This window comes from Pan paniscus, chromosome 16 (genome assembly GCF_029289425.2).
Source record: "Pan paniscus chromosome 16, NHGRI_mPanPan1-v2.0_pri, whole genome shotgun sequence".
Taxonomy (NCBI): Eukaryota; Metazoa; Chordata; class Mammalia; order Primates; family Hominidae; genus Pan; species Pan paniscus.
The window spans coordinates 59942362-59955378 of NC_073265.2; the positions used below are offsets into that span (position 1 = coordinate 59942362).

Genomic DNA, 13017 nt, shown 5'->3' on the forward strand with positions numbered 1-13017 from the left:
TACTCACTGCAAATTTACAGGTAGAAATATGATGTTTTAAAAAGGTAAGGATGGACAATGAAGAGAAACTAGAATGACACTAAATGTCAATTACATGCTAGTCAATTTAAATGATCTCACTTAACCTTTATAACTATGTGGAGAAAGAGACAATCACCTCAGTTTTGCCAAAGAGGCAACAAGTTTGAAGACTTTAAATAAGCAGCCCAAGGTCACACTATAAATAAGAGATTTATAATTCAAATTCAAGTCTGATGCCAAGAGCCTTACCATTACCCATTATGAATTACAGGAAATAATTTAATCTTTCTATACCTCAAAATATTTAAATCTATTTTTCAGAGCCTCAATAGTCCTTAAGCTTTCTTCATGTTGCTTTTCTTTAGCTGCCAAAAGGGACTTCAGCTTTTCTCTCTGAAATGAAACAGAATAAATAGAGTAAAATCACCCTGTGCTTGGAATTGGATTAAAAATGTGTTTTAGAAAACGTGAATTGGAATTACATTGAGGACTGGAGTTAATGAATTCTCCAACCTGGTGAACTTTAACTACTAATAGAGTTGATAATTTCTACAAATATACTAATGAAACATACAATATCTATAAACAAAATCATAAAAAATTCAAATCTCTGTTTTCAATCTTAATGTTTTCAGACATTTTCTTTATGTTTAGAATTTTATATTATTTTCAGGACAAGTTTCACAGAAAGTAAGACTTTCAGAGGCAATAACAACAAAATGCCTACAATAATCTATGCCACTACATTCAAAACATCCTTTTTTAGTCATGTATAGATTTTGAATTTCCCTTTAATAACCAGAAATAGAATCCTGGTCTCTATCTCAATTCAGGACTTAAACCTTTACTACTATATCATCTTCAATTCCTAAAACAATTTTAATGGTTTAAAATGAAATGTCACCCTACCTCGCTTTCCAGATCATCAGCAACCATAACTTCCTAAATTTAAAAAGAACACAAAATATTTTAATTCTTAAAAGCCTATTTTAAAAGGCATGAACTTGGCAAAGATATTTTAAAAAGATTGGCAAATGTCTTTAAGACTAGGGCCAAGGATATGAGAAGAAAATTATGTACAATTCTGTTGTATGAGTTGTCATTCATTCTTCTCACTATCCAAATTCAGAAGCACTTCTGATTCTCTTGAGAACCTATCAACCACCAAGTCCTACTTGTTCTTCGTCCTCATATCTTCGGTCTACTTTTTCCTCTCCAATCCCATGGCCCTAACTATAGTTCAGCCTTTTGCTTTTGCATATGTTCAATTTTAGGAAAATCTAACATAGATAGCAAGATATTAAAGTGATACGGAAAATTAGAATCACAAGGACACAGCTGTACCAATCACGCAGTTACTTCTTACTTTTGAAATGCAAATATCACATAAGATTTCACCTGTGGTAAGTCCTGTACCTAATAAAATGTATATTTAAAGAGCAAACTGATGATACTAGATTTCATATATATTCTACTTTCCCTCTAAAAAATGATTTATGGATATTTCTTGTATTTCCAATTTTTTTATACAACAAGGAATATATTACAGGTCACTGTTTCTGTGATTTTGCTCATCACAGTGTTCTCTGGAATGCCCTCTGATTCCCTCTTACTTCCTTCAAAATTCACCAGAAGTACCATCTCCCACAGGAAGTGCCCCCCTCAGAAGCGGCAGCCCACAGTGATCTCTCCTCACTTCCCTGAACATTCTTTACACTGTCCTTACTTGTTAGCTTATGGTACTTTAAATGTAAAATTTCATGTAAAAATCCTGGTCCCCAGTAAGATTTAACTCCTCTAAAGTGCAATGAGCTAATTTTACCTTCTTTAGCACAATCATTAACAATTTGCTATTGATATAGTAAGACAGTTTTTTTATTTTTCTATTATGCAGATTTATTTACCTCATTCAGCTGTAACTGTAAACCATTGACTTTATCCAAAAGTATTCTTTGTTCTTGCTGAATTTTTCTCAACCTCTCTTTCAAATCTTCATTTTCAATCTCCAAATCCTTAAATAATAAAGACAACAAGGTGCCAGGCCAATCTTAAAAGAGCAAATTCTTAAAGGAGAAATTTTTAAAAGCAGTTCACTACCATACAGGTACATACATATGTAAAACACTAAGTACAAAAGATACAATAATTTCAATGATATGCCAATGATTTAAAATCTACAGATCAAAAATAAAATAGAAAATTACTATCCTATAATAGCTAATAAATACAAGTATATACTACAAGAGGGCAAATCATCCTAATTCCAATAAAGAAAAAATAAAAAGCATCTAGACACAGAAAAGAGCAAAAGAATATGCCATTTTAACTTTTGCTTAAGACCTCCCAAATTTATGAGACTCTTCTAATCCTTTTGTTGAAATAATCATCATTTTCAGTGCTCTGGTAAAAGATAAAGGCTCGAATTTAAGAACATAGTTCATTTTCTTACACTACATAGTAAAATAAGAAAACCCAAATAAAATGCTTTTATTATACTGAAACAGCTATTCAATTTATCATTTAATGGTGTTTCAGTCATAAAATTAATTATGGGTCCTTCCTCTAAAATAATCCTCATAATATTCTTTGGAAACTTTGACCAATATAAAAGCTAAAAAGTACTGTGTGGTTAGTTTAACAAAATTATTTTTCTCAATCAAAATAGAAAATACTTTAAGAAAAAAATCAGATTTAATTTACATTAATGATCATTTTTAATACTATAATTTTCTAAAATAAACACAAATGTATGGTTTACATCGCAAAACAAACACATTTAAATCAAATAGTTATATAAAGTTGCTTTTTCTAATATATATTAAAACAATGCTTTCTACACCATACTTCTAGCGTTATATAATTAAATTTTATAATACTGGACTCAAACATTGATAACAAAAGTCAATTCTTAAAGAAGAGATTAGGCAGCCGGGTGTGGTGGCTCACGCTTGTAATCCCAACACTTTGGGAGGCTGAGGCGGGTGGATCACCTGAGGTCTGGAGTTCAAGACCAGCCTGGCCAACATGGTGAAACCCCCGTCTCAACTAAAAATACAAAAATTAGCCAGGCATGGTGGCACATGCCTGTAATCCCAGCTACTAGAAGGGCTGAGGCAGGAGGATCACTTGAACCTGGGAGGCAGAGGTTGCAGTGAGCCGAGATCATGCCACTGCACTCCAGCCTGGGCAACAGAGCCAGACCTCATCTCTAAATAAATAAATAAATAAATAAATAGAAAGAAGAGATTAGGCAAAAAAAAGAGAATCACAAACAATTTTAACGAGCTTCCCTTTCTTTGCCCCACTCATTTCACCCATTCTCTTGCTTCCTCTCTTCTCTCTCAATCCCACTACAAATACTGGAATTGTTTTTAAAGGAAGATACCATTATTTTTTTCTTTTTACCTGAATATTTTGATGCTCCCTCTGATGTGACTTCACATTTACTTCATCTTGCATGTGTGTCAAATTTCGCTTTGGTAAAACATAAGAAAACACGGGTCAGCAAGTTTAAGAATACAGAAAAGTATATTTTCCTCAATTGGCAATACACCCAGTTAGTGATTTTCAGTTTATCCAACATTAGCTGCACATAACACAAGGTGGCAGTGTTTCTATTTAAAACTCCAAAATGGAAAGGACCTTTAAGACTATGTTTTAAATAAATCAAGTATAACTTATTTAAAAATACTAAATAATAACAAATTTTAAAATATTATTAAGGATTTATTTTAACTAAAGTCACAAAATTTTAAAAAGAATTTGTAATAAATGCATAACAAAAGTTGGGCTATAAAGCACTGCATTGCCAACTACTCCTAAAAGAGCTCAATTTAAAAAAAAAAAAAAGGAAGAGGAAGGGGAAGTCACATTAATTTGTAAAGACAATACGGAAATTATTTACTTCTCCGAGCACCACCAAAATAAAATATCAAGAGGTATGGTAAGGAAGAGACAGACAGTCCCTCTGACCTGAGCAATATAAAAAGGTCTTTAAATAACTTGGTTGGGTGTATGTTCTGTTTTTGTAACTTACTGCTTTGAAACTTTATTCCAGCTTAGAGATTTGCTTTAACAAAAACACAACATAATTATTAAACAAGAGAATAACCCCCCTTTTAAAAAAACCAAAATGATCTTTAAATCTCCACAATAACTAATGTAGAAAGCTATTTATTTCTTCCTAATTAGGTTAAAAAAAAAAACTAGTTTTAATTCTTCGAGATGATTTTCTCATGTTTTGTATTATTTGTTTACCTTTGCTTGATCAAGTTTTTAAACTATCATTCAAATGAGTTTGGATCTAGAACTAGAGGAACAACTCCCATTTAAAAAATATTCTATATCCACAATTTGGCCCTAACTATGTTTACAGCCTCATTCCTTCTACCAAAGGACTGTTCTTCAAGTGGAATCTGACATCTTCTCACAGCTCACCTGATCATACCACTTTCATTCTCAGCCTTCACTTCAGCATCCTCACCCACTGCCTCCACTATATCCTAACTCAGACATACTAAATCAACCGCATCCTTTAATTAAGATCCATCTTCCTGACAAGCCTTGTTATTAGCACACTAAAAGAACCTCTCTTGCACCTCTGGCTCCACTTAGCAGCGATCTGATCACGTGCACCACTGATTGGGGTGCACACGTCCTGCCTTCCGCCATCTGGTAGTCACTGGTGGGTACATATCCATAGTCCTTATCATACAAGGTCCTTCTTAATCTAGCCCTTTGTTACTTTAGCAGCCTCTTCTGCTCCCTCCACGATGGGCACATCGCTCCTGTCACACTTGTCTGCTGCTGCCCGCCCCATGAACATGTCTAACCTGCTCCCTCATCAGGGGCTGGGCACCTGCCCTTCCCTCAGCCTGTGAGGCTTCTCCCACAGACCTCCACCCACTCCCTCTTCATCCCTTAATTCTGTTTTGTTTTTCTTCACAGCATCTGCTATGATACTAAATATTCCTTTGCTTATTGTTCATCTCTCACTAAGCTAGGAGTTCCATAAGGGCAGAGACTTCGTACACTACAATATTCCCAGCACTTAGAACAGTAGTTGGCATGTTGTAGATGTTCAGCAGATATCTGTGAACAAACAACTGAGTGAGTCTTACATTTGCAACTATACTGTAGGCTTCTTGAAAACAGAGATTACATGTGCCTTAGTATTAAAAAAAAAAGTCCTATTTACAGCGTATATTTAGTAAGTGTATTCAATAAATGACGGAAACACAGTAATTAGGAGCAGTGTGTCTTTCTGTTCCTAGTAGAATATTAACTCCTTGTATTCACTTCCATATTTCCTAGAGCACTGAGCAGAGAACAATTCCCATGTTAATATTCAGTAATTCTTTTTATTTTAAATATCTATATATTTCAGAAATCATTTTTCTCTGATTCTGTGTGAGATGGCTAGTACAGTCATAGCGGTGTACATTTTTTTTCACTCCACTCACACTTAGGTTATATGAGGCACAGGGAAGAAGGCTGGAACAGTTGCTCCAGATGGAAAAGTGTCAACAGACATGACCCATATACGAACATATTAATTCAGATGGATTGAAAAGGAAAACAAGCTTCAATATAACTTTCATGATAAGTGCAGCAAACCACCACGGCACATGTATACCTATGTAACAAACTGGCACATTCAGCACATGTATCTCAGAACTTAAAGCAAAATTTTTTAAAAATGTAGCTTTCAGATTCAGGTGACAGGTACAAAAATGACACAGGATGATGATCAGAATTGCTCAAGGTACCTGATTACTTTCTCTTCAGGGTTTGCAAATGCTTAGGTTCCTCTCACTAGAGAAAAGCTGAAAGCCTGGAAGGGAACAGTCAGCAGGAGAGGAAAGCTGCCTACACTAGCTTTTGAGCCACGGTACTGTAAACCAACCCTGCTTACTTTAACACAAATAGATTAGCAGAAAACATAAGACATTTCACAAACCGGGATATCAAAACAGGGTTAAATAGTAATTTAATAATAAATGTAGTGCAAAGCATGAATTATTTCAAGTGTTGTTATTCCGTAAAGTCCTCAATTAAATACACACAGAAAAAAAGACTGAAGAAGAAATAAAAACGCTAACAGTGGCATTGAAATCACAATATATAATCAGTTTAGAACTCTGTTTTCTTCATTTCTTAATTACACTGGAAGAATTTTCCCATAACAGTCAATATTTTGTCCTGTTATTAAGGGAGACTGGGGGAAACTGTCTATGATCTGCCAAGCTAAAGTTCATCATTTAGCAAGTCACAATGTCTCCTACTTGAAAAAACTGAATGCTCACGACCCCAATCAGGAGGCTATCTCTTTCCCACTGGATACCTTCATTGAAACTGAGATCTAATGTGTCTCAAGCTAAGTGATAGTATCTTGATAGGACCTCATGATCTAAGTATCCAGAATCTACAAGGGCTTGATTAACTGAGAAGAGAGATAGAACGCATTCAAACTCAGAATAGTTATGCTAACTATTAACTAGTTTTACTAAGCACTTTAAACTATACAATCCATATAATTATTTAAAATTAAAATTAATATCTACCTGTTGCAAAGATGGCCCTTTCTTCCAAAGTTCTCTCCCTAAGATTTAGAGAAAAAGAGAAACAACAAAATGGCAGGTTAACTTGGGGTAGGTACGCATTCCCTAACTATACAATTGAGTCAATATTAAATAAATAAACTTTAGAGTTTCCTCTAAAGCTTACAACTTTTTAGTTTTATTTCTAAAATGTATGCTTGAAACAATAATGACATCTCACTTTTGCCTATCAAATTAGCAAAATTTTTATAACAATATTCAAGTGGGTAAGATTAAAGACTAAGGATGGGAGGCAGGTAAAAAATGGGAAATTTATTTAGGCTGGGTATGGTGGCTCACACCTGTAATCCCAGCACTTTGGGAGGCTGGGGCAGGAGGATCACTTGAGGCTAGGAGTTCAAGACCAGCCTGGGCAACATAGCAAGACCCCATCTCTACAAAAAAAATATAAAAAATTAGCTGGCCATGGTGGTACATGCCTGTAGTCCCAGCTACTCATGAGGCTGAGGCGGGAAGATAGCTTGAGCCCAGGAGTTTGAGATTGCAGTGAGCTATGATGGCACCACTATACTCTAGCCTGGGCAACAAAGGGAGACCCCATATCTAAAAAAAAGGAGGGGAAGAAAATTTAAAAAGCTCCTAAATTGGAAGGCAATTTGCCAACATAGACCAAAGGCTTAAAGAAATGTGCATGCCCTGAAACTCAGTGATTCAATTTCTAGGAACCGACCCTAAAGGGTAATAAAAATATACTAAAATATTTATGCATAAGGACAGTCACAACCTTTGTGTATTAATGAATAATTATAAATAGCTTAAACACTACATGTAGAAAACTGCTTTATTAAATGAAACTTAAATAAATGGAATCTCATACACCAATAAAAATCATACTATAGAAAAACTATTTTTGAGGGAAAGGCCTTCAAAATAGGTTACATAAAAAAGTAAGCTACAATTCAGATTTACAGGTGAATTCAATTTAATGGGAAAAGACTAGAAGGATATTTCTCAAAATGTTAACAGAGGCTTCTCAGTGGTAATGAGTGACTATTCATTGTGCTTTTCTGTATGTTCCTGTTTTTTTAAAAAAAAAAAACATAAAAAATCATGGCATAGGCATTTGGTAAATATCAGCTGACTATTTTACATACATGTTTAAACAATGATTCTTTAAAACTTTGTAAGTATAAAAAGTTGGGAGGTTCACCCCTTTTCATCAAAAAAAAAAAAAAAGTTAGTAAAACACTTGACTCTTCCTTCTCAGTTCTGAAGTTATTCCAGTGTCTTAGTGTTCACTGGATAAACTAGATTATATATGCAACACACACTGCCTCAAAGCAAGTGACCATAATGTAAGTAAGCAAATCCATGTTGTAGAGGGAGATGAACCAATACTGTTTATCAGTAAGGAATGTTTTGCTTCTTATAAACTGTAGTTCTACTACCTAAGTCTTTTAAAAAGTGGCTCTTTGTTAATGTGGACTTTTCTAGTTACAGAAAACTGCTGATACCTTTGTTGGTATTTTCCGATGCAGTCTTCAACAAGGTTAGAATGTCCAGATTGTCACCAATTCTTGCATAGTAAGAACTATCATGGCCAAGCGCATCCAGCAAGCTTATATCAGCACCATTTTTAATTAAGACTTCTACTGCATCTCTGCAACCATATTCGCAACCTAGCATGAGGGCAGTTCTAAATGGAAAAATGGAAGAGCAAAAGACTGAGAAAACTCCAAGGAAATATTGCAGAAATATTCTGCCCTATTGTTGAACACTGTCTTAGTGTTCACTGGATAAACTAGATTATATATGCAACACACACTGCCTCAAAGCAAGTGACTATAACGTAAGTAAGCAAATCCATGTTGTAGAGGGAGATGAACCAATACTGTTTATCAGTAAGGAATGTTTTGCTTCTTATAAACTGTAGTTCTACTTGAACACTAAGACATGCTCCCTTATTGAAGAATAGACACTACTTTAAGAAGTCATGCCTGTTACAGATATAGATTTTACTTTATATTCATTGCATTTATAAAAACATTTGCTTTGTCTTCTATATCCTTATATCCTTTAATTACTTCTACTACCAAACCAACCTCATTTATTCCACTTCTTCAATGTCCTACACGTAAATAATCACCACAAAAATTTTCCACAACTGATACTGTCACCCCATGTGATCAAAACCCAACTTTTTCAGTCCCTTCATGAACTGAACCACATCATGCAAACCTCCCCTAAGAATCCCTTCTCCTCCAAGAGAAGTATCAGATTCCATTCCTGATGTTCCTGCTTAGAAGAACCTTGATTCTTCTACCTGGAGACCTTCACATCTTCAGACTACAACTAACGCCATGCAACATGGATCATTGCTTTATTCTATTGCAATAGAACCACTGGCACTCAAACATCTCACAGTACATCAGCAAATACTAATCATGCAACAAAATAATTGTCATGAAAATCTAGAAGGACCCTAGAAATTATTTTGTCTAATCCTCTATTTTTTAGGATGGGGCTAACCAACACGTAATGAAATGAAATGACATATCCTATATTTAACTCTGTCTTCAATTGTGAATATTGGATCTCTTAAGGAAACTGACTCTTGCCTTTTCTCTGCTATGTATGCTGTGTTTCTCATATTCAAGCCTTGTCCCCCAACTCCCCTGTAGTTGCTGATAAGAAATTCTGTACAAAACAAGCATTAACAATGTTTTTGTTATTTAAAAAATGCTACATATAAAACAGGAAAAAAAGAAATGAATATAAAGTATTAGAAACTAAGGTTATAAATTATGTTGAAAACCATCTGCTATTTAGTCTATACAATATACACTGCCCTGCTTCATTGGCTTTTTGTGAATGCCCAATGAAAAAACATAGATAAAGTGCTTTGAAAAATGTGAGAGCTATAAAAAATATAAAGCACTGTATGTAGATCAACCAGATTATCCCTCTGTGATCCTAAAATTAAATTTAACTTTTTTTTTTTTTGAGACAAGAGTCTCGCTCTGTTGCCAGCGCAGTGGCATGATCTCAGCTCACTGCAACCTCCGCCTCCTGGGTTCAAGGAATTCTCCTGCCTCAGCCTCCTGAGTAGCTGGGATTATAGGCACGCACCACCACATCTAGCTAATTTTTGTATTTTTGGTAGAGATGTGGTTTCGCCATGTTGGCCAGGCTGGTCTTGAACTGCTGACCTCAAGTGAGCCGCGCCCAGCTGTAAAATTTAATTTTAAAATCCAATTTTCTTCATCATGCTTGGAATCAGATGATAGTATCCACAAAAACAAAGTAATATTAAAAAGCCACTTCTTAATCACGTCTTTTTTTTTTTTTTTTAAATATTTAAAGAGGTTTATTCTGAGACAAATGTTAGCAACCATGGCCCATGACACAGCCTTAGGAGGTCCTGAGAATGGGTGCCGGAGGTGGTTGAGTTACAACTTGGTTTTATACTTTTTAGGGAGACAAAAGTTACAGGCAAAGGTATAAATCAATACATATAAGGTATACATTGGTTTAGCTCAGAATGTCAGGACATTTCGAAGTAGGGGCTTCCAAGTCAAAGATTTCCTGATTGGGAATTGATTGAAAGCATTAAGCTTTGTCTGGAGAATTGAAGTCAATATAAAGAACTGCTTGAGTTAAGATAAGGGGAGTTGTAGAAGCCAGGGTTCTTTTTTTTTTTTTTTTTTATACTTTAAGTTTTAGGGTACATGTGCACAATGTGCAGGTTAGTTACATATGTATACATGCGTCATGCTGGTGTGCTGCACCCATTAACTCGTCATTTAGCATTAGGTACAGAATTTCCTCCTTTGAGATGCATAAAGAAAACAATTACAGCTATAAAATCTGACAACTAAAGACTATTTTTTATACTTTTATACTTCTAATAAACTACAAACAATAGAATACATGTTTGGAAGAATAAAATTAAGTCAAAAGAAACCAAAATTTTTACTAGTAACTACAAAAATCCCAGAAATTTTAGTTTAATTTATTTTAATACTTGAATTAAATGGAAGGGGTGTGTTTCAGATACTTTGTGACCATAAACTTCGGAATTGTAATACAACAAGCACCATGATACATTAGACCTACAGACAGAGATAGGGAGAATTCTGGATAGAAATTATTAGAGCACACCAACTAAAATAGTATCAAATACAGAAGCAAAAATAAAGCAAGGGACCTCTGCAGTACAGAAATGGACAGGTTCAGAGTAGGAGATGGCACTGTACCCTGGCAGAGTAAGGAGAGAAAACACCTTGAGAAAATCTATACTGACACATGTCAAGTTCCAGAACACTCAAGAACCACTTTACTCAAAAGATTCACTAATGAAGAAGTAACTACAGATGTACTTTTTAAATTCTTCTCCTATGTATCTTACTTGCACCCATTTCATTAAAGAGTTTTTTAAGCTTAAAGCACCTGGGATGTAATTCCTCTCTCCTTCAGTTCTTTGATCCAAACATAAGGCCTAATCACTGCTTTTATTCACATTAACCCTGTCATCTTCCTCTATTTCCCTCTCCTTCTTTCTTCAGCAGACTCTGAAGAAAACTGACAAGTAGATGTTAATTCCAAGGAAAAGCAAGCCAGGGAAGGGGAGAACCCACGGGAAAGAAAGGCCAAGTCAGAGAACAGACCTGCTGCTTTGACTTGGCCTTTCCATCCCTGTGTATCCAGCTGGTATCTGGGAGCCATGATAAAAGAATTACCTGTTTTGTTTGTCTCTGGAATTAACATCCGCTCCTCTATCTATCAGCAGTTGACATATTGTTGGCCTACTCATCTGAGTAGCCAGAACAAGTGGTGTCCGCCCATCCTAAGCAACAGGAAAAATAAAACAGCATTAAGACAACAGATCTCCCAAAATGTAGAAGTTAGAATGCATGAGTTGAAATGAGAATAAACATAAACTAACTTACTACATCTTTGGCATTCACAGAGGCCCCATGGTCACAAAGCAGCTGTATGCTAGAAGGACAATCTGCCATTGCTTTAAGGAACAAAAGAAAATGATAAATGGTGAACATCTGTTGGTAAGACACATGGTGTTTTTCTAGGTCCATATAAGGAATAAGTTCTTCAATTTCTAAATTACCAAGCTTCACATCCTTCACTCTTAGTTTAGCATTATAAGCATCAATTTTTCATCTGAAAATGGATTAGACAAGATTATAAATTGTCTACAATTTATTAGGACCAAGGAATAACGTCAACCTTGTAGAAGACAAGAACACACTACTATTCTAAGGATAAGCACAGACAATAAAAATCAAAGCTAAATTTTGTACTTACAGTATATTTTTAAACATGGCTATAACTGACTTGATCCTTGAAGTGTTGGCTCAGTTTTTTTAAAGAATCATATCCATTTTTTATAGAATAGTCACAGTAAGTAAAGTATGAATCATACAATTCATATTTCTCATAAAAGCAGAGATTGCAATGTCTACCTTTATGCAAAGTAAGGTCATTTTGCTAATAATTATAAAATCACATTATGCTTCTTTGACTAACACTATAGTTCATATTTATATTAGGAAAAATTATTGTTAAATTCATAAAGTAGGATTATGTTTACAATCCCCATGAATTTTTTAAGCCTTATGAGTTGACATAAATTATAAGCACAAAAAGTACTGACAAAGTGAGCATTCTTTTTTTATTGGTGAAATAATAGAATTAAACCAAACGTAAGAAAATCAAGTGAATTTTCACTTTTCGTCTCTAATCCAGCAAATCTTTTATATAAAATGTATCATCAGCTTTAAGAAAAAGATAAACTGAACCTGAATACATTAATTCAGGAACTGTAAAATTAGCGACCCTTTAGGTCCAATTATAAATGAGAATTTAAAAATGTAAAGCATAATAAATTCCAGAGTTTACAGATTACTAGATCATGAAGAACCGCTTAAAGCCAAAAAGAGAAAACTGCATACCACCCAGAAATCCTAGACTTTGAGCTAGATGAAGTAAATGAGTTTGTTTATATATCCTCTCCTTTGGGAGTATGTGGGAAGTAGGGGCTTTGGAGATATTTGGAAGGCCAGAGAGTTGAACTGTAGCAGAAAATGCAGTATTTTACCAAAATTTGTTCTCCTCTTCTTCTACTATAGAGTAGGTTTCGGAATATGACTAGTCACCTAGAGAGTTTATTTCTGAGCCTCCTTTGCAGATAAATATAGCCAATTGATTTTGCTCCTATCAGTAGAATATGAATGGAGAATAATCTACTACTTCCAAGTCTGAGTTCTAGACTTTGGGCATGTATTCCACTAGGCTCTCTCCTCCTTCCTGCTAGCTAGAATACGGCTACGACCACAACTCTGCTTCAACCTTGCAGTTAAGGAAGATACTCACAGGTAAGTGGAGAAACAAGATAGAAAGAATTCAGTTTTAAAATGAC

At 34.8% G+C, this 13017-nt stretch overlaps 1 protein-coding gene across 8 annotated transcripts in view; it reads right to left on the bottom strand.

Annotated features, from left to right (window-relative positions):
• The window catches only part of UACA (uveal autoantigen with coiled-coil domains and ankyrin repeats), a 102057-nt gene that overhangs the window by 19229 nt on the left and 69811 nt on the right, over positions 1 to 13017 (bottom strand). For 5 of the 8 annotated variants that reach the window (XM_003818536.8, XM_034939049.3, XM_063596762.1 and 2 more), the window contains 8 exons: positions 11531 to 11601; positions 11321 to 11427; positions 8096 to 8277; positions 6585 to 6622; positions 3427 to 3495; positions 1926 to 2033; positions 931 to 963; positions 316 to 414 (listed from right to left, as the gene is read on the bottom strand). In XM_003818536.8, the coding sequence (XP_003818584.5) occupies positions 316 to 414; positions 931 to 963; positions 1926 to 2033; positions 3427 to 3495; positions 6585 to 6622; positions 8096 to 8277; positions 11321 to 11427; positions 11531 to 11601 (707 nt within the window). Of the gene's footprint in view, positions 1 to 315; positions 415 to 930; positions 964 to 1925; positions 2034 to 3426; positions 3496 to 6584; positions 6623 to 8095; positions 8278 to 11320; positions 11428 to 11530; positions 11602 to 13017 lie in introns of those variants that run through there. The other 3 variants (XM_034939045.3, XM_063596763.1, XM_063596764.1) reach the window with 3 other exon arrangements.